General features: G+C 39.8%; 1 protein-coding gene across 1 annotated transcript in view; it reads left to right on the forward strand.

The window, feature by feature from the left end:
- slc30a6 (solute carrier family 30 member 6) overlaps positions 1 to 21,011 on the forward strand; it is a 50,890-nt gene that overhangs the window by 10,206 nt on the left and 19,673 nt on the right. Inside the window, exons 5-9 of the mRNA XM_088934024.1 lie at positions 11,050 to 11,092; positions 11,282 to 11,347; positions 17,045 to 17,125; positions 18,074 to 18,109; positions 19,867 to 19,961. Of these exons, the coding sequence (XP_088790150.1) occupies positions 11,050 to 11,092; positions 11,282 to 11,347; positions 17,045 to 17,125; positions 18,074 to 18,109; positions 19,867 to 19,961 (321 nt within the window). The remainder of the gene's footprint in view (positions 1 to 11,049; positions 11,093 to 11,281; positions 11,348 to 17,044; positions 17,126 to 18,073; positions 18,110 to 19,866; positions 19,962 to 21,011) is intronic.

Here is a 21,011-nt window from a genome sequence, read left to right on the forward strand (position 1 = left end):
CTAAGTAGGCTTGGGTGCGTTTGTGTCCAAAAGTGTTGTCCAGGCGGTGTGTTCTGTTTTGGGCAGCGTGTGCCCACTATTCTGTTAAACACAGCCAATCTGCCCGATCTGGCTACATGATGGGAAAAGATAGGATGTTTTGAGCATCAGACACTGAAGTTGGCTTGTGTACTGCAGTTTTGTGTTTTGCTGCCCCAGGCTATTGATATATTGTACATTTAATGTACTGGAAAAGGCTTCTGTTTTGCCTTAATCTCTGCTAGTGCCCTTTACTTACAGGCAAACATCTGATTGCAATGTTGAGCTGTCCAGATCAGAGCATTAATGGAGTTCCCTCTAGGAGAGAGGAAAACATTCCATTGACGTGCTCTGCTTTACGCTATTAGGTGATCTGAGCCTGTGACACGAGTCTCCAGAGCACTGCGAAAGGACATTTTGTTATGACTGGCTTCTGTGTGGCATATAGCAAACCTTGCCCCCATCCCTGCTCCTGTCTTTCCTTATACACGCTTTCATCTGATCGCACACAATGTGAGTTGCTACACGGAAATCACAGAGAGCTGAGCATAAAAAAAAATAAAAGAATCACTGCTGTCTTGATTCTAGGTGTCATTTATTTACACAAACACTTTAATGAGCGTGCTTTGTTTTTAAAAACAAACAGACACCAAATCCTTACAGAACCACAACAACAACCCCAAACACTTGTCTTGTTAAATGTCTGCTCGTGTTTGTTTTGCGTCCGAGCGGCAGGCGGCTGCACCGAGAGGCATTGTCTCAGTTCCAGCGTGTTCCAGTGTCTGCTCGATGCGTACAGCTGGGGGCAGCCAAGCGAAAGGAGGTCAAGTGCCTGCCCTCCGGGGGCAGCAGCATGACTCACAGCCTGAGCGCGGGCTTTAACCCTGCCTTTGCCCGGCTCCAGCTCCTCCAGCTCCGGCCCCTGTGATCTGCGGGCTCTTGTCACGCTGGTCAGTTTGGGGCTCAGGCCGAGGACTGGGCCACTCATCTCTCAGTGTGCTCTCGGCACCCCCCGACGCCACTGGGGGATAACCTGGTCCGTGTTTCTGTGACGGCACCGGAGACGACTCCAAGGCCCCGCGGGTGGCGGATTTGATTTCTTAAAACAAAATGTAATGGTGGGTTCAGCCATCTCGTTTGCTGAAATTCTGTGCTGTTTTCGAAAAAAGCTTCTCTACACACTTGTGGACACATGGTTCTTCCACAGCAGAATGCCACTTCTCTGTTGCTAAACCACGTGCTAGATTTGTAATAATTTTCAGAGAGTCCTCAAAGATGCTTCTACAACAAGGCTGTGATTGCCATTAAACTTTGTTCACCTGGATGAGCTGTTAAGACATTTAATTACACTATACGCACCTTACAGCACTGGCAAAGTAATGGCTTCCACTTAAACACTGGAGTGCTGAACATTATTTCCATCTTCTGAATTACTTCTGGCGAATGTGTATTGTTTTCACGCTTGATCAGTTTGAATACATTCCAAATCATGATTTGACTTGAGGCTGCAATCAGAGTTAACATTTAATAGGTATGGAGCTTCCCACTGAAAGAAGTTCCTGTTTCTATGTATCCACACATAGTCCCGCTGGAGACAATTAAGGAATGCAGAAACAGAAAAGCTGTAACTTTCCTTAACATGACTGTTCAGGATGGATGGAGTTAACAAATGGATCGGTTTGCATTTCACCCCTTGGTTCATTTGACCGTCAGCATGAAAGGAGAAAAATCCTGTGTTGGAAATCCCCTTTCACTTCCAATACATCCCCAGTGTTTGGATCTTCAGTACAGTGTGTTCCATGGGGTTTATATATTCATTTCAGTGTAATTTTAATTCAGGATGCAGTCTTTAAGGATTCTCATGCAGCTGGCAACTTAGAAGACTGTGTACATCCTGGGGCTTAGAGCAATATATATATAAATGAATATCCAGCCTGAAAAACTTCTTTTATTAAAATGAACTTTTCTGACAGTCTTTAAGAATGTGCTCTCTGGATACAACGAGGTGTGAGAAGCTGGAATGAACATCCCGCACTGTACCATAAATAGAATAAATATAAAAAACAATCAATTCAGCATCTATGTGCACAAATATTTTTTTATATTCCAGGAATTGTGACATTCCAGGCCTTTCACATTGTTGAAAGCCAGGTTCAATTTTGAGAACTCATAGCCCCTGTAATTTGGGCATGTGTTGAATCTCCCCTGGCTGTCTTATGTGCAGTGGTTAATTTGGTTTTAATAAGAGCCAGGATTCTAGGAAAGCTTGGCACAAAACTTTGGAGGCTTGATTGTGCTAGAAGTTTGGTTGTTTGCTCACTCTGTTAATTCCTGTTTTGACCGTAATACATTTTCTCTTTTGATGAGAACCATTTTACTCACGTTTCACAGTTATGTAAAAATCAGTGTTCATTGCCTTGCATTACCTGCCAGAAGCGTCTGGCTGACCATCCAGCCAGATCTCAAATCGAGGTAAAACAGGGGTGTTCCCTTCTTAAAGACATCATTTCCTTTTAAAAACAGTACAACGGGCAGAAGACTCTTGTACACTGGGACTGGCGCTGGCAGTGGCGTCACAGGCCCTCCCCCCATCCCAGGACTGAGGTGCCTCATGGTCCCTTGTCGGACCCTGGCTCAACTGCACTGTGGTTTTCACAGCTGGGATTCTGCCTCCGTCTGGATGTCGGTCCCTGGCAGTCTTGGCTCAGGGGTGCGTCTGTGTAGGCGGACAGGGGAGGTTGTTTTCAGTAATGAGCACATGAGGAGAGTGAAGCTGAGGGGCACTGGGATTTAACCAGCTGGAAAAGTGACCCCATCACAGACTGAAACATTAATATGACTCTTGATTTAAGGTTCCTCTGGGAGCCGCCTTCTCTATTAATTGCTTTTGAGCTACTTAAAGTCTAAGGCTCACTCTTCCATCTGCAGAGTTAAATTACTTAACTGCTGATTTTCATTATTTCCCAAACGAGACTATTTGCCAGGCAGGCTTCCTTTTTTTTATTTTTGCGGATTTGAAGATTCTTTCTTTTTTGGGAGGGGGGGTGGTAGTGAGTCTTTTGCCAGAAGCGCACAGCTTAGGACACGGTACCTGTCAGTGGTATTTATTGCTTTTGGGTATCTGTTATTTTTCTGGAAGGAGCATATGCCCACTTTCACTGATTCGTACAGCAGTGGTGTCGGATCAAAAGGCAATGGGACCCTGACGTTTTAGTAACGTCAATGTGGAGAAAGTAGCCATAATCTTGCCTAAAAGGGGTCGGCCTTCGACTTGACATTATTAATGAAGGAAAACGCTAGTCTGATTGGAACCAGCAGGTTGTGGGTATCTCTGTAATGTTCTGCCATCTGGATCGACAGTGAAATCAACGTTTTCACTTAGCATGGTAAAAGTGACCGTTTTCTGCCACTTTCTGCTTTAAGCGCTTACTGCTCTGAAACGTGCCTTAATGGGCGGTTTTTGTAGTTGCGCTCACTTTTAATGAGCAAGTTGGTCATTGAAAGCCATACAGCTTTCTTATTGTGTTGTAAAGTCATAATTGTCAATAATGAGAATAGTTGGGAGAACAGTGTATCAGTGCAGAAAGCCTGTCCAGCAAGCTATTCTGTTGACCTGTTCAAACTAAAGGAGAGTAGATTTCCAGTAGATTTAAAGAGAACTGGGAGGTGTGGTTAAGTGTAACGGTATAAGTAATTACATAGTTGCATAGTTACAGTCAAAAGTAGAGGTTTGTGACTTTCCAAATCTCATAATTCCTTACCTTGAATCTCCATTGATCTGGACAGGATTCACTCAATTGGGAAGTATTTTACATATTGAATATCCAGCTGTGTTGTTCAAGCAGATTCCCTGCTATTTTTCAACAGCTGGTTGTGATTTTTAGATGAATCCACTAGCAACCAAATGAATGGCATGGTTTGAATCTCCTACTCTCATCTCTTATGTTGTCTTTCCATGCTGCCTTGTTTCCTGGTGGAGGATAAAGTTGTTTTGGAAGTAAGACTATGACCTGTAGTGGGCCTGCGATATTTTTGCGTATGAAATTTACCAACGCTGTTGAGCTTCGTTAAAATCTCAGGTAGGGTCATGTTCAGTGTATCGTCCTTTTTTGTCAAATGAGACAAATATGAATGAAGGGCGCAGTCAAAAAACTGACGACTAACTTTGAAATTGCAAATGATTTAAGGAAAACAGATTTCAACATGATAAATGACAAAATCCGAAGTTACAAGAGGCTACTTCTTCTGTTTGTATTTTAGATATGGGTCAATAGCAGCAGGTGCAGATCTTGTTGATTCAAGAAACAAATATACAGTATTACCTGTATTTCAATAACGAGGCTTTCTTCTAACTCATCTACCACATTATGTCATGTATTACCCTTAGGTGCTCTCAGAGAGTCACCAGGTAAGAGCAAACGGGTGGGACCAGTGGCTCTTGCTGAAATGTTCCCATTTCAACATACTATCCTCTACAGAAGAGGAAGATTTTCAGGCCTGGTTCTAAAAGCGGGCAGGGACAGTCAGAGACCGTCTCTGCTGGAATATGAATCATACTTCACGCCATAGCTGTGGGGACAAACTGCTAAATGCCGTGAAAAATTGCAGCAGGAGCTCGCCACCTCAGAGGCCGAAGTGACAGAAGCTGGTGCCGTGTTGTGACAGCCTGATCTGTCTGCCTGTCTGCAGAGGGGCTAATGTGGGAAGATCTCTCTGCAGCTACTGCAGACCCAGGCAGCTCACTTTACCAAACCTGAGCCCCAAGCCACTAATGTCAGCATGAGCCCTGGCCCTATTGACGCGGCGTTTCCTTTTAAAGTCTTAAATTTCCCCCGCAAAGACCCTGCCAGGTGGTTTTCTGTAGTCGGGTCAATAAAGCTTTTAGTTTACATATTGAAGATTTCTGTTGGGTTTTTTTAATACGCCGCATTCGAGGACACCTGAGCCAGGGTAGTCGATATGTGTTTCATGAAGCAATGACAGCAGAATGCTGCAGTTTGCAAATCTGTTCCCTGAAATACACAAACCGGCTTGAGGTTCTTGATCAGAAATCGAACTTTTCTTCACCGTTGTAATGGGTGCTGGGATGCCGTGGGTTTGGAGGAGGGAATGGGATATCTTGTGGATTTAATAGGTGGAGGACAAGCTCCTCTATCTTTGCTTATCCCCTGGTAACCAGCCTGCAGTTAATGCAAGTAATGGATACTTTCCCCAGGGCCGGAAATAAAATGGCAGGAATAAATTAAGAGAGTTGGAGTGGCTCAGTGTTTGTCTTGTATTCTGCAGACACCATTAAAAATTCAATTCGAAAGCTGGTTTCATTTACCTTGATTGTGCTTGTTTCTTTTATCTTGATTGATTTGTTCTGTAAACATACACAAGTGACCTTAATCTGCCTATAATATGCTACAAGGTTTTCAGTTTCTGGGGGTGGAGGGGTGGATCTTCTGACTTTTTAAAGGAGATGTGCTGTTGCCCTTTGTCTTCTGCTGACAGCAGTTGCGATGAGTCACTTTGCTCTGCTGCTGTATTGGATCTCAAAATTAGGCAGGAAATTTATCCTTCCTGGAGTCTGTTCTTTAATAAGAGTTTATTTTATAACCTTCTTAGCCTTTTCTGTTTAACTGTACAGAATGTGTAATGTAATATATCTGTGATTACAGATGTCGCTTCGCTGATTTGTAAAGGACAAAACAGTCTCTTTTTGCTTACATGTTTGAGACTGGAAAATTGCATTTTGCTTTTATTAACAGAAGCGAATCAGTTAGAGGACTAAAATGTTCACATTAAATTCACTTTGTAAGTACAATATCATATTTAGCTTTTTAGATATTTAATAAATATTTACCCCTCTTTGCCAAAAATAAACAAAGATCCAAGCTAAAAAATGCAGTTTAAAAGTTAAATGCCTTATGTTAGCTTATAGTCCTGTTTTTTGTTCTTCCTTGAAAGCAAAAAAACTGAAGACAGTTAAGGCGTTTTTGCTAACAAGATGTGGAATCTGAGATATCGGGGAAAAAATATCTCTAGATCTGATGAAAACAGAGAGCAATAGTTTAGCACACATTAGGCTGATGAAAAAGATTAATTGTAAGTTGTTTTTAGAATTGGCCATGTGCAGCATTGGACTTTAAGCAAAATAAAGCATTTAAATGAAATAAGCTCCTTAGGTTGGGTTGGAGAAGAAGAGTTCAGGATGTTTTTCTGGCATGTGCAAGGGGAAAGTTTCTTAGAAAATAATGACATTTTTGATGGCAATAAATTGTATTTGTAGAATTAGATCATTGTTTTTTGTCTGAATTGATTTAGAAAGATTTTTAAAGGTACGATATACTGTGACCCATCTCATGAAGCTTACACCCTTTTAGTGAGCAGGCGAATATGCTTCAAGCAGTAACCCTTTATTCATCCTAATCAACTGAATTGATTAAACTTATCATAGCGGTGCTTGACAAAAAATCACTCTTATGTAAGAGTCTTGAATAATTTTTAATTCTTATCCAAGTCCTACAAATTGCATTTAGAGGCAAAACTGTATGAAAGACTATCAAGATGTATTAAGGTAAGGGATCTTTCAGTGCTTCCTTCTGGTTTACTTTTAATGTATATGTCAATGTCCACTCAGATCACTAGGGTCTCAGCATATCACAACAACTCATCACTTAGTTACTGTGCAGAGCTCCTGTGTTGACTTGGATAAAAGCATCTGTACAGGAGGGCAGGATGAGACAATGGCAGCTCAAGTCCTGGTTTAGTTTACTTGTAGACCACGTCTGGAAGTCCTCTTGTGGTGGACTGGCCACAGGACTCCACAGGCATACCTGAATAAGAATTACCAGTGCTCTGTTTGCAAAAAGGTGGCTTTCCTTTTGATTATTTAGGCTGTGACATCAGGCCCTGTGTTTGCTCTTCTAAACACTCACTCCTGGTGAGGGTCGGGGTGGTAACAGGCTGAGCAGGGCAAAGAGAGTCTGCTCTCTTTCCCCAGCAACAGTCTCCAGCTCCTCCTGGGGGTCTCCCAGGTGCTTCCGGGCCATCTGAGAGAGACAATCCCTCCAGCATGTCCTGGGTCTGCCTCAGGCTCTCTTCATAGTGGGCGGAGAATGTGCTTGTTTCTTGCAGGAATTTAGTGCTGAGTCAGATTAAATGCCATTGGGTGTTTTCATTTCTTAAACAAATAGGAAAATCATCACATGTTTATTTTTCATTCAAAAGCAACAAGATGTTTTGAGTTCCTCATATTTGAGGATGTATGTTATTGGCATTTTACACAGACTAATGCTTTGCAAAAAGGCATCTGGATCTGGTTGAGACCCTAAAGAGGAAAGAATCTTATTGTGTTTTGCTATGGCTGCACCATTGGATTCCTCCTGGCAGGGTAGGAGGATTGGTTGGTCAATAGTCTCAGTAGTCGACTGTCAGACGAGACCACTGTTAGCACTGAGTTGAAGGTCAGTGCCAGTGATACCAGAAGGTATTCCAAGGTCTGCCTCACTACATATCCAAGTTACAGGACATTTTTAGGCACCTTTTCTTGTTAGAGCTTCCCTTAATATGAACAAAACCAGGAGAATGCAATCTCTTGGTCACAGAAGTGGATCACCTGGCTCTGATGTAACACAGCAGCATGTCGTAATCACTTTGAACAAGTTGCAGGTGAATGTGAAGGTTATTGCATATGGCATTCAAAGCTGAAGAAGTCATACATAATATTCTGCTTTGGATGTTTAAATTATACATGTTCCTTCAGTTCATAAAACCTGTACTTACATGTTGTCACAGGCTTTTTATTTCTCATGGTAATGTGTAAGGCAGTATTTCTCAGCCCCAGTCCTGGGGGAGCACTGTGCTTGCTGGTTTTTGTTCAAACTGAGCTTCCAGTCTCCGGTGCTGATTGACGATTTTAATTGATCTGCTTGCTGGTTTAGACCTTTGGTTAACTTGTTAAACACTTACTCCTGTGATTTCCAGAATGCCATACCTCACAGCTTTAACATACTGAATTTTGAGTCTGTATCTTCTCAACCTGCTTGCTGTTATTTCTGCTTAAAAAGATGTGATCAATGCATGATCAGAGGTACAGAGGTGGGAATGACCCTGTATCAGCCACACCCATTATGAGTTGATACCACTCCAGAATCCCATTTAGAGGTTTAAGATTTGAAACCTATAGAAAACTGAATTTAGTTAACCTGTGATTAAAGGGGAACTGCTATTTTTATATTTCGGCATTAGAAAGAATCAGCATTGATGAGTGCATTTCAAACCACGATAAAAGTAAAATGTGCACAGTAAAACCTCCAATTTACATCACAAAATAGACCAGAAAATAGACACAATTTCCTGGTATGCATAGCGCCATTAAATCTGTGCTTATATCTGTGATTCAGAACGAGGCAACAAAACGTCTGGCGACATGGCGTGGTGCAGCCTTATTACGTTCTAAACAAACAGGCTTGTGAATACATCTCTTTTAATCCAATAGAAATATTGCTCACAATTCTGTGAGGGTTTTTTTTCCGAACAAATGCTGTTTACTTGTTAACTCTGCATGCAGATCACGTTGGAACATTTCTGCGGTGTAGTGTCTGCTGCACAACCTGTACTTAATCGCTCGTACATCACAATTAGTCATTACAGAGACTAGTGAGCAGGAAGAGCTGCTTCTCGTCACAATTAGTGAGAACTCAAGTGTGAGTTTGCAACAACATGGAGACTTGCGGTACTTTCACACAGTTCATGATTTTGTGCTTATTTAGAAATTTGTAAAAAAGTTTCCATAACATCAGTTAATTTATTTTGTTACAGAGATTTAATAACCAGTCTGAGAAACTGGGACTGCGGGTTCCCCTTTAAGAACATGGCCCATGTGGTAGTTAGATGCTGATTGATCCCAGGATCTTATCCAGCTATTACTTGAAAGAAATCAGGTGTCAGCTTTTACCAATGTGGCGAGGTTGCTTGTTCCACACTCCCCCACCCCTTTGGGTAAAGAAGTGCCTCCACTTCTTGGCATTAAATAAATTTCCATGTAGATTCCACTTGTGTCCTTTGGTTTTTGTTTCACTTCATTTCGAAGAAACCTGCTGGGTTGACTTGATCAGTGCCTTCGAGGATTTTGAAGACTCTTTATCAGGTCTGCTTGTAGTCTTCTAATAAGAGCATTCATAATCCTCAAAGGCATTGAAAACGTGCAGGGTTTTTCTAAGGACTGTCAGAGTATCTGAAGTATCAGGGAAGGCCTGGGGGGAGGGGGCGGTCTGTGCATTGCACCTACTGTAAATGTTCTTAACACCATTTCTGTCTAAATCCCTCAGATCTCTTTGTGTTGTTTATGTAAGTTTTAGCTTAACTCCATTCCCGTGGATACTAAAGATATTAACTGCTGTATTTTTTTTTCATTATGAGTATGTTTTTTTTCTGCATTTCATAATCTGTCCGAATCCTTCTAAATCTTAATCAAGGATCTTTTCCAATCTCCCTTGTGGACAAAGTATACATTGTTTCAAAAAAGCATTATGCAGTGAAGGCTGATTGCCTCAGGACTAATGTTTTGATTACAGTTCAAATGTGACATTAATGCTGTACGTGATGTACGTAGTTCTTATGAGACATTGCTGTGAGCTGCTTTTGTACATTATTTCTACTTTGTATTTTTTGTTTCTTTTCTTTCAGTCCAGAAGGAATTGAAGTGGTTCTTGCAGGCTTTGCTTAGTCGCCAGTATTGCGTTTTTTGTCCATGAGCTTTTTTCCCCGAATCAACCCTTGTCCTGACAAAGCAGATCAAATAGTCACTCATGTTTAGCAAATTGGTACACCCTGTACCATTCCTACTGGGACCTGTGTTGCAGAGGTGGATTTTATATGCAGCAATCGTCTTAACTCCCTTTTAAAATTCCACTGCCCAATTAATCAGAATATTTGGCAGCAGCACAGCACAGTGACTAATATTTAAAATAGTCTTGCGATATGGGGAAATAGCAATCACATTAGGGTTGGAAGAATTATTTATGATGTTTAACTTCACAATCGGAGGCTGTGAATGCCCTCTCCCATTGATTTTAAAGTTATTATTGTAATTGTTTTTCTGTTTAGCAGATCCCTTTATCCAACAGTACTTACAGGGCTGATTATACTCAAAATCCAGTGTGTTATGAATACAAGTGGTCAGTTACTGTAATGCAATGCAGTAAAAATGCCAGCATTTACTTTGCATGTTTATATCATTGCCAGATACTCAGTTTAAGGTCAATTCTTGATGAGTTTCATTATATATTACCAGTAAAGTAGAATAGATAGAAATATTACAGTAAAAGTTAGTTTTCTCACATTATGAATTTGTATTCCTACTGTATGTGCAGAGCTACAGATTCCTTAATGTTTAATTTATGGTTAATTTCTAGTATAGTTTCTTTTGCTAATCTATTGCATGAATATGCTTGAATATGCTTTGCACTGTAAACTGTTCTTTTAGTACACAAACGATAAATGGATTTATTCAATACCTCATTGCTGTGCCTACTATTAGTTATTTGAGTATGCTGATGTTGATTTGCAAGCCAAATCCTAACACTTTAGCAACCGTGTTTGTGTACACAATCATGTTGAAGTGTCATTCTCTTCTGTCATTGGGTTCTAAAAGTGACAATATACCATAGTTTTTGAACAAACTGTTTTTAGTGAGTGTTTAAAAGGCACTGTAAGAAATAATTGCTTCCTTGTTTGCTGTATTAAGAACAGGAATGGTCTAAGATTCTTTCTGCTTAAGTCACAAAAGTAGTTATGTATTGAACAAAACTGCAGCTTAATGTGTTTTGCACTGTTTTGCACAGTTCATGAAAGTTCTGTGACACTTGTTCAGAAGCAGTGTGCAACCACAGGTTGCTTAGTGTTGTGTTGTTCATTTTCTCTCTGCATGAGATTCATGATTTTTACTTTTACTTCAGTTATTGGGCCACACAGTATGAAACGTGAGTGTCCACATGTATACTGCATCTGCTCCAATAGTTGTTTCTCTCTTTTGTGTTTCAGCCTTAACCGCTTACAGCTACCTTACCATCTTTGATATGTTCAGGTAAGGTTTTAGTTTAATATTAACGTTCTGAGCATTAACCAAAACATCAATATGTGCGGTCATTACCTAATTCAATCAAACAGAATCCTAACAATTCACTAACTGAAGCAGTTACATATCTATGTGCGTTTCCTATACTATTATTTTTTTCCATCTTTTGATGTTGGTTTTTCATTGGTCTCCTTGCAGCTTAATTACTTGCCTGGTTAGCTCCTGGGTGATGATGAAGAAACCCAGCCCTGTCTACACTTTTGGGTGAGTTATCGTGAATTTTGCGGGTCACATATTGGCGAAAACACTTCTTTATCCTTTCACGATCAGCTTGACCAGATGTACAGTGCCTTGCGAAAGTATTCGGCCCCCTTGAACTTTTCAACCTTTTGCCACATTTCAGGCTTCAAACATAAAGATATAAATTTTTTATTTTATGTGAAGAATCACCAACAAGTGGGACACAATTGTGAAGTGGAACGAAATCTATTGGATTTTTGAAACTTTTTTTACTAATAAAAAAATGAAAAGTGGGGCGTGCAAAATTATTCGGCCCCTTTACTTTCAGTGCAGCAAACTCACTCCAGAAGTTCAGCGAGGATCTCTGAATGATCCAATGTTGTCCTAAATGACTGATGGTGATAAATAGAATCCACCTGTGTGTAATCAAGTCTCTGTATAAATGCACCTGCTCTGTGATAGTCTCAAGGTTCTGTTGAAAGCGCAGAGAGCATCATGAAGACCAAGGAACACACCAGGCAGGTCCGTAATACTGTTGTGGAGAAGTTTAAAGCCGGATTTGGATACAAAAAGATTTCCCAAGCTTCAAACATCCCAAGGAGCACTGTGCAAGCGATCATCTTGAAATGGAAGGAGTATCAGACCACTGCAAATCTACCAAGACCTGGCCGTCCCTCTAAACTTTCAGCTCAGACAAGGAGAAGACTGATCAGAGATGCAGCCAAGAAGCCCATGATCACTCTGGATGAACTGCAGAGAACTACAGCTGAGGTGGGAGAGTCTGTCCATAGGACAACAATCAGTCTTACACTGCACAAATCTGGCCTTTATGGAAGAGTGGCAAGAAGAAAGCCATTTCTCAAAGATATCCATAAAAAGTCTCGTCTAAAGTTTGCCACAAGCCACCTGGGAGACACCCCAAACATGTGGAAGAAGGTGCTCTGGTCAGATGAAACCAAAATCGAACTTTTTGGCCACAATGCAAAACGATATGTTTGGCGTAAAAGCAACACAGCTCATCACCCTCAACACACCATCCCCACTGTCAAACATGGTGGTGGCAGCATCATGGTTTGGGCCTGCTTTTCTTCAGCAGGGACAGGGAAGATGGTTAAAATTGAGGGGAAGATGGATGCAGCCAAATACAGGACCATTCTGGATGAAAACCTGTTGGAGTCTGCAAAAGACCTGAAACTGGGACGGAGATTTATCTTCCAACAAGACAATGATCCCAAACATACAGCAAAATCTACAAAGGAATGGTTCACAAATAAACGTATCCAGGTGTTTGAATGGCCAAGTCAAAGTCCAGACCTGAATCCAATCGAGAATCTGTGGAAAGAGCTGAAAACTGCTGTTCACAAACGCTCTCCATCCAACCTCACTGAGCTCGAGCTGTTTTGCAAGGAAGAATGGGCAAGAATTTCAGTCTCTCGATGTGCAAAACTGATAGAGACATACCCCAAGCGACTTGCAGCTGTAATCGCAGCAAAAGGTGGCTCTACAAAGTATTAACGCAAGGGGGCCGAATAATTTTGCACGCCCCACTTTTCATTTTTTTATTAGTTAAAAAAGTTTCAAAAATCCAATAGACTTCATTCCACTTCACAATTGTGTCCCACTTGTTGGTGATTCTTCACATAAAATAAAAAATTTATATCTTTATGTTTGAAGCCTGAAATGTGGCAAAAGGTTGAAAAGTTCAAGGGGGCCGAATACTTTCGCAAGGCACTGTAGGTTGAGCCTACATTGACGTGCAAAAAAAAATCCATATTTCGCACTGATTGAACTAGCAGACTTTACCAGCCAGTGGAGGTATATATTACCGTGGAGCTGCTGGGTGGCACTGCAGGTTCTGTCAGCTCCTGTGGGAAACGGTCTCCTTTTAGGAAATGTATGGGGAGAAAAACAACTCCTTTGTAGAAGCTTTTCCTGTAGGTAAAACAAACATTTTCCTTTGTTTAAGACATCAAAAGAAAGAGACTTGTATTAAGTTAAATATGTAAAACAAAAACGGCATACCACTTCAGTAAAACATACCAATTCGGTAAAGAGCAATGAATTAAATTATGTATTATTTTTATTATTTGTATTTATTATTTATTATTCTTTTTATGAATGTTTTTTACTTTAAAAGTAAAAATATCTTTAAGGCCAGCAATCAGAAAAAGGAGTAAATCAAAATTCTGATATCTAGTGCCATTAATACAGTTATTCTATTATTAATAGTAATTCTATTATTCTATTAATTTATTCTTATAAAAAGGATATAACTTTCAGTCGGCATTTCTGAATAAGTAGAATTGCTCTGCCACACTACAAGAAGAACCCATCAAGGTTATAAATGGAACAAAATATGTATTGGGACTCTGATTTAAATACCTAGGTATATTATTCCAAAGTAATTAACTTCAGAGACGCATCATTTGCAGTGTGCTTTGGTTGCCAGGTTTATTTTCTAGCTCAGGTGCTGCCTCCTTCTATACTCAGTATTTTATAGGAATCACTGACGGCCACACACGTGTCAAAAAAATCACTCCGCCGGTTTTATTTTTTCTGGCTCCCCTGTAATGATCGGGACAGCGATAGCAGGGTGACTGGAATCGGGTGACATTGTGTAATGCTCCTCCAGATAACCTCCAGTCCTTTTCTGCGTTCTCCCCAGCAATCCCGGACTCTCCTGAAGCGAGTCCAGCGAACGTTAACGGCAAAGAGGATTTTCGGGAATAGAGCTGCTCAGTGTTTCTCATGGCATTCATGACCTTACAGTGTTGAGTAGTGTTTGTGCTTCAGTCCGCCCCAGCGTGCGCAGCAGGGGCACAGTGGCACCTGCCCTTTCTGATTATCCACTTTCACATGCAGGACCATCCCAGCTGAGGGATTTTTTAACAAAATACAGGACTTAACCATCTGATTTCTGGTTTCTTTTAGGGACATGTTCATTCCCCATGGTACCATTCAGCTGCACATTGTGCATCAGTAGACATTCCTGTCCACAGGATTACAGTGAAATGGGCTAAATATAGGGTTAATTTGATTAAACCAATACCTCCCTCCTTTAACCAAAGTGATATTTTGAGTCTCCAGCTGTGAAACACCTTGAATATAGTCAGCACTGTGTTCATTTGGACACTTATGGGGAAAAGATTCAGTGACTGAAAAGTCACGTTCAAACAAAAACAAGAAACGGGCATTCTTGAGGAAACTAAAGCAGAAGCAGAACAAGCGCCTGAGCTAATGCCCGAGAACACACAATGTTAAAAAGACAGAAATAAATGATTCGAGTAAGGAATCATCATTTTCTCCTCAGATCAGGCAAGGTTTTGTTTCAATTAAAATGGCCTGTCAGGTTTTAAGTTGGTTTTAAGAGTGAGAATGTCATCTTTCGCTCCACTTGTTGTACTGCAATAGATGTGATGTAGATGGTGAAGGAGCATTTTGACGGGACCAGGAGCATCATCAGGTCTGCATGTAATGTTTGATAATATTAATATAAATAAATATTGAATTTAATTTTTATAATATATTAATAAAATATTGTTAATATTTTTGTTACTTTTGTTAATACTGGTATGGTGGGATTTTAGATGGCTCTGACTTTCTCATTTAAAGTGTATATGCTGTTAGTAAAAGCAGGCTGTGCTTAGAAGGGGTTAAACCACACATACTGATTTCTGTATGGGAAGTTAAAAGATTTGTCCACCTGGCAACAAATCTGATAGTGTCCGATATCCAGCAAAGTGTAATCTACTCAGAGCTGCATTTAGTGTTTAGGCGACGTTAGTGTGTCTTTTGTTTTTGTTGTATACAGAGATATCTTCCCCATTGTCCCCATGAAATGTTGCCTCCTGTTTTCTGTAGTGAGATTCTCTGAGTTTCAGAAATGCAACAAGTATACTTTATGTGAATGAAAAATCGAATTTGCTGAGTGGTAGAGATGCACTATCACCTTAGGACCTTCCAGTCAACTCTGGGGGCACTTTTCATTTCAAACAGTGTCCGGTTAACATCAAGAGACAGAGTAATGCATTCAGTCCTTTATACCATCACAGGCTCATCTTAAGAGTATTTTGCTGGAAGACTGAAATAGAATTGGGATGCAGAAACATCCGAGTTTCGGGAATACATTTCACATCCTGCTTAAACTCTTCTTGCCACTTGCAGAAACCAGCAAATCATTTGGTTTGGAGGCATTTCTAATATTTCAGCCTACGAATGTAGTAGTGAAAATCTTAAATATACACAATCTTTCCTTCTTGTTAAATTGAGTATTTTTGTAATTAATCCAGTGTTGGCTTGTGAGCCCAGCACAGTCTTAGTCTAGTAAGACATAGGACCCTCAGTGGAATGTAAACAAACATAGCTCATCTATTCAGGTGTGAATATTGAAATCCTTGTCACCTCTACAGTGCTACCATTTTCACAAACACTGGTTTTGAAACACTGCTTGTTCAAGGAAGTTCTGGCAATAGCGTTTTTTCCTGTGTGCTGTGTGGGGCACAGCTTAGTTCTCTTTAAATATGCCAGTGTAGTTATTTTCAAAACTGACTGTATGAACAGTCCATGTTCCCATGCAGTTGTCCTTTCGCAGGCTAAGGAGTCTTTTGGAGACTCAAATAGTAGCTAAATTATGCAATAAAAACGCAGTGAGCTATACTGCTATAACATCCAGTCCTGTACTCGTTGCAGAATGCAGGCTGAATTTTGGAGCACAGTGCACATTTGGAATTCTATGTTGCCTAATGAGTTCTTACCTGGGGAAAGCAAGTGAGGTGAGAGTAGTGAACTTTGCTGTTAGTGCAGATTAATATACATTATGGTCTGTGTTATGTTACCTCAATTAGCCCAGCTTCACACTGTCACTATTGATCATCCCTTCAATATAGAGTTTCAATATGTTGTATTATTGAAGATGCACCTAACTCACATTTATTCATATGATTTTCTAGGTCCTTTAAAACTAGTATTGCAGTTATATTGGTTTGCTGTTTATACGCTTATTTTTGTTGAACCATTCTGTGTTTGGGTTTCTGTGATTTCAGTATATTTCTCTTTAGTTAACATTGTTAATAATGAAGTGGTTGTGTTTTTTAAACCAGATCAAATTTATAGATGAAGAAGTTAAGTAGACGGCATTTCATCTGGGTGGTTCTTGCATTTCTTTGTTTTCGGTTTCTTGTGTTCTGCTTATTAATAAGATCCTGTACATTCTCTCTGGAATATCACTTGTGAACTCAGTAGTATATTCCAGGAAAATCAGGGATACTTTAGAATCATAAGGGTCAAATATGTAACTGATTACTGAGGCAGCTGAGGCTCTACACAGGCTTTACTGCACATCCTGCAACAGAATCGCTTCAGATGGGTTTGTGAATATCCTCATTCAGAAATTTTCTTTGCAATCAGTAAAACCCTTTCTTATCTTTTTCCCACCTTTTGTCTCTGTTGAACGTGTGATAGTTTTTTGGGGCATTTTTATAGCTTTCCTAGGGCTTTGTCTTGCTCCATTAATTTACTGTAGTTTCCTAATGGCTCTGCCAATTCGCTCTTTGCAATATACTATGGTTCCCATGATTTCACTGTGTCCTTAATGCACTTCGCCACTTTACTTTACCCTGTTTATCATGTTGTACCACTGTAAAGCCGAAGATGTGTCAGTCAGTCATTCAAGAAATGGGACAAAACTCAAAGTTGTTTTTCTCTCAATGTTTTATGTTCCAGGTTCGAGAGGTTTGAAGTGCTGGCTGTGTTTGCCTCCACTGTGCTGGCACAACTTGGGGCTCTTTTCATCTTAAAGGAAAGGTAAAAATGCCTGTACTTTTTTTCCATCTTTTTTTTCTCCTTTTTGCCCCCTATCTTTGATTGACATTCTTAAAAAGTGATTCCCAGACTGAATTTCATCAATATTTCATAGTTGTGGGAAAACTGTCAATGTCCAGTGCACGGAGGTGGAATTTAGGGAAAGCAAACAAGTTTACTCATCGGTCAACTCACAGCAAGGGGGAGACTGTGTGTGTGAACTTCACGCTGCTTCTCAGTGAGGTCCAGCACACGTGAGAGGCGGAGCTGGGGCATGAGGGGCACAGAGAAAACTCCCATCCAACAAAGACAAGAACTGGACCTGAGCGGAGAAGGAATGTGAACAGTGGTCATTGTTAGAATATTAGTATCCAGGACTTTTGAAGGCTGCCAAACAAATCACAGCTTTGAAGTCAGGGGGCCGATTGCCAGAGCGTCTATTCTAATTAACAGTAAACATCCAATTTCTCATTTGTTGTCATAAACGAAAGCCCAGCTGGTTCACTGACAGAACTGTCGCATTGGGAGTACAACAGGGCCTACCTGTTTTCACCAGCAGTGACTCAGAAAGGCTTGTAGAGTGAAGTACAAGAGGAATTTAATGTCCTATGCCGTTTAAAATGAATGTTTCATTTTTTTTAGTAAAAGAATTCCAACTTTTCAGTTTGTAAAATATAGGATGGAATCAGATAAGGGTTTACTTGTGTACTGGAAAGTCCGGCACAGCTCACAGCTCACCTATTCTGCCACAAGAGGCCAGTGGCTGGGGTCTTCTGCCACCTCTTCTGGCACCCAGGGCTGTTCATACAGGCAGCAGGGAGTCCTACCCATCTAACTCATCTATAAAATCACTATAATGTACTGCAAAACCAGTCTTTCTGTAAGATTTAAAAAGCATGCATTTTTACACTTCTCCAACAAAGACATTGTGCACTTGCTTGTGTTTTTCAGTGTGGAGCGTTTCATGAAGCAGCCTGAGATCCACACGTAAGTATGAAATTAACATATTCAGCTTTTGTGCAGAAATCATAATAACTTTAAGTGCCATAGTGTATGTTTGCCAACCATAGGTGGAGAATTTTGTACAGTTGTCATATGCGTAGAGTAGAATATAGTTTCACATTGTTTGGTAGCAGCTGCTGATTAAATGCTGAATTACCTCATCAAAATGAATTTGAACATTAATTCTCTCTAGAAATTGCAGCAACTAGATTTATTCAATGCTGCCTGTTATCAGAGGTTGAGGAAAATGTAAAAAAAAGATTAGAACTGTATTGACATCTGCCTCAATTTAACGTGGAGTGATTTGAAGCCCCTACATCCCTGTAAACTCTTCAAATGGGATTTCAGCTAATAACTGACATGTTCTTGTTATTGTTTGCCACAGATTATCATTATGAAACAAAGGTTATTGGTTCTGGTATAACAAAAGATAAATTTAAAGGGGCTTTTCTTAACTGCCACCACTGGGAGCTTATAAACTATCTGAGTATACAAGGAAGAATAATATAGCCATTTATGCCAACTTCTAGATCCTAATGTACAGCGTAGAGGGAGAGTTTCACTCAGGCATCGCACCATGAGGAAAATTCTGGAAGTGTTTAGCAGCCTTCTCTTGAAAGAGCAACAACTGACTTATCTCCATTGATATGATGGCATGTTCTAAAAGGATTAGTTTAGAATTTTGGATTGAATTAGTTTGTTTTTTTCTTTTATTTTTAGTTGTTTTAATCGGCCTTCTTGTTCGTCAGTGTGAGGGGCCTATAGTCCTTAGTCCAGTGATAAGTGAACCTATTTAAATATTTTTTCTATTCTTATCTATTTTGATACTTGATTGAAATGTATACAGTGTGTACTGTATATTGATTTTCCATGAAGTCCATTTCAGCTCCATCTCCTATATAAACATCAGTAGCAGGCTTTTATCTGAATCATGCCAGTCTGATCAGTGCTGGAAGGGGACACTGGTCACTTTTCACCAGTCCATATGTCCTGATTGACCTCATTCAAGTCAATATACTATACTTTCGTTCATATATTTAAATAATACTTAAATAAACAGTGAACGGTGGGGTTTTCAAGTTTTTAGTAGCTTTGTGAAGATATTTTGTAACACCTCTTTGTGTGGACATAGAAGCATCATTTAAACATCATATTTTAATTAAATTTAATTTTTTTTTGCATACCTTTAGCAATAAAAGTCCACATTTGTTGAAGCAGTGCAGGATACTGTCTAAAGAATTTTCAAAATTAACATAGTCACTCCATCAGAAAAGTATTGCAATTCCTTCGTAAGTGCTCTCTATGTGCATCTATATAACTTGCAAATACAGCATAAAGTGTCAGTTAGCCATATAAAATCAACCCAAAATACAGATGGATAGATTTAATCTGTCCCCAGATTTGATTTTTCATCCCAGAACCAAGCTAAATACTGTGGGTAAAACTCTTCTCTACCAACAAGCCCACCAACTTCCAGAACTATTAACTAATTCCCTATCTTTTTCCTTCATAGTTATTGTTAAGTTCCTTGACTTCTCTTTTAGCCTTTTCTTTTATGTGAAGCACATTGAAGTTCTCCTTAAGGAAATGTGCTAATTTATGTACAGAATATGTTTTTTTATTATTGTTGTTGTTGTTATTAGTTCAATAGCTTTTTTCTGCTGATTTAGAATTAGACATACATCTACTTCATATGAATGAGCAGAACACACCTATGACTGTGACTCCTTGTGTGTCTTTAGGGGGCGTCTCCTGGTAGGAACATTTGTGGCCCTCTTCTTTAATTTGTTGACCATGCTCTCCGTGAAGAACAAGCCCTTTGTCTACGTTTCAGAAGGTAGGCTTGCTTCACATCTTTTATCCTTTGCTCCAGTTGTACAAGAGATGTTGTAAGTTGTTGTATAGGCTGTGTAAGCAATACACTTAAAATTCTGCTATACTGGGATATGGAAGACTCCCTTTACATTACAGTATAATCAGTTTCAGGTCCTTCAAGTCTTCAGTTCCATTTCAGATTATACCAAATAGAGATTCAAATAACGGCTTCTTTTTCTGTTGTTGTTTTTTTTAACTGTGCTTTATTGTGGTTTGTTTAAATTAAAATATTCAAGAAAAAGTCATTGCTTGAAACTTGTGAAACCCAAAATGGGAAAGGTGTCGTACTAGAACTCCTGTATGGCCTACCCCTAAATAGGCCACACAAGCTTTTCATCAGTGTAAGTTTCACTTGACGTCTAAGCCGTTGTTTAACATGTGAAGGAAAAGTGGCTCATGGGTTTTTCCTGTGTGACATCTGACATTCCAAATATACCAGTTCTTATTGCTTTCCTGTTATAACCTCAGTAAGCTGTGCACAAACAGACTGTGCAGAAAAACAAAATGAATGTCATCACAAGTCAGGAAGAAGCCCAGCTGGGCACTGTGTATCAAACACAGTAATATAGCAGCAAATCCTGAGTACATTTAGCACTGCAGTCTAGAATCTTCTCTTTTGTTTTGGTTCATGGCCAATTTGCCAAAACAGTAAAGATAATTTTCCTTTTTTTAATAAATGTGTTTTGTATACTGTGAAGAACCTCTACCAACTGTGAGAACTTGTTGTTCCGATCCAACATCTATAAGGATTTTGTGCCTGTTTTGTCCTGTATCTGTTTATTGCAGAGACATTGTTCCATGGTTGATGTGCTCATTCAGAAGTACAGATTTGCATAACCTCATATAAAAGTAATTAATGCTCCAATATTAGTCCTTGAACAGTTGGCATTTAGCATGCATAATGCACCATTTTGTCTTGGATGTAGCTCCAAATGTCCATTGTTTCCAATTAATAAAACCCCAGCCTGGAAGGTGGGAGAATCTTGTTAATGTTAATATATTCTGTGGTTTT

The sequence above is a fragment of the Atractosteus spatula genome, chromosome 15 (genome assembly GCF_055471065.1).
Source record: "Atractosteus spatula isolate fAtrSpa1 chromosome 15, fAtrSpa1.hap1, whole genome shotgun sequence".
Taxonomy (NCBI): domain Eukaryota; kingdom Metazoa; phylum Chordata; class Actinopteri; order Semionotiformes; family Lepisosteidae; genus Atractosteus; species Atractosteus spatula.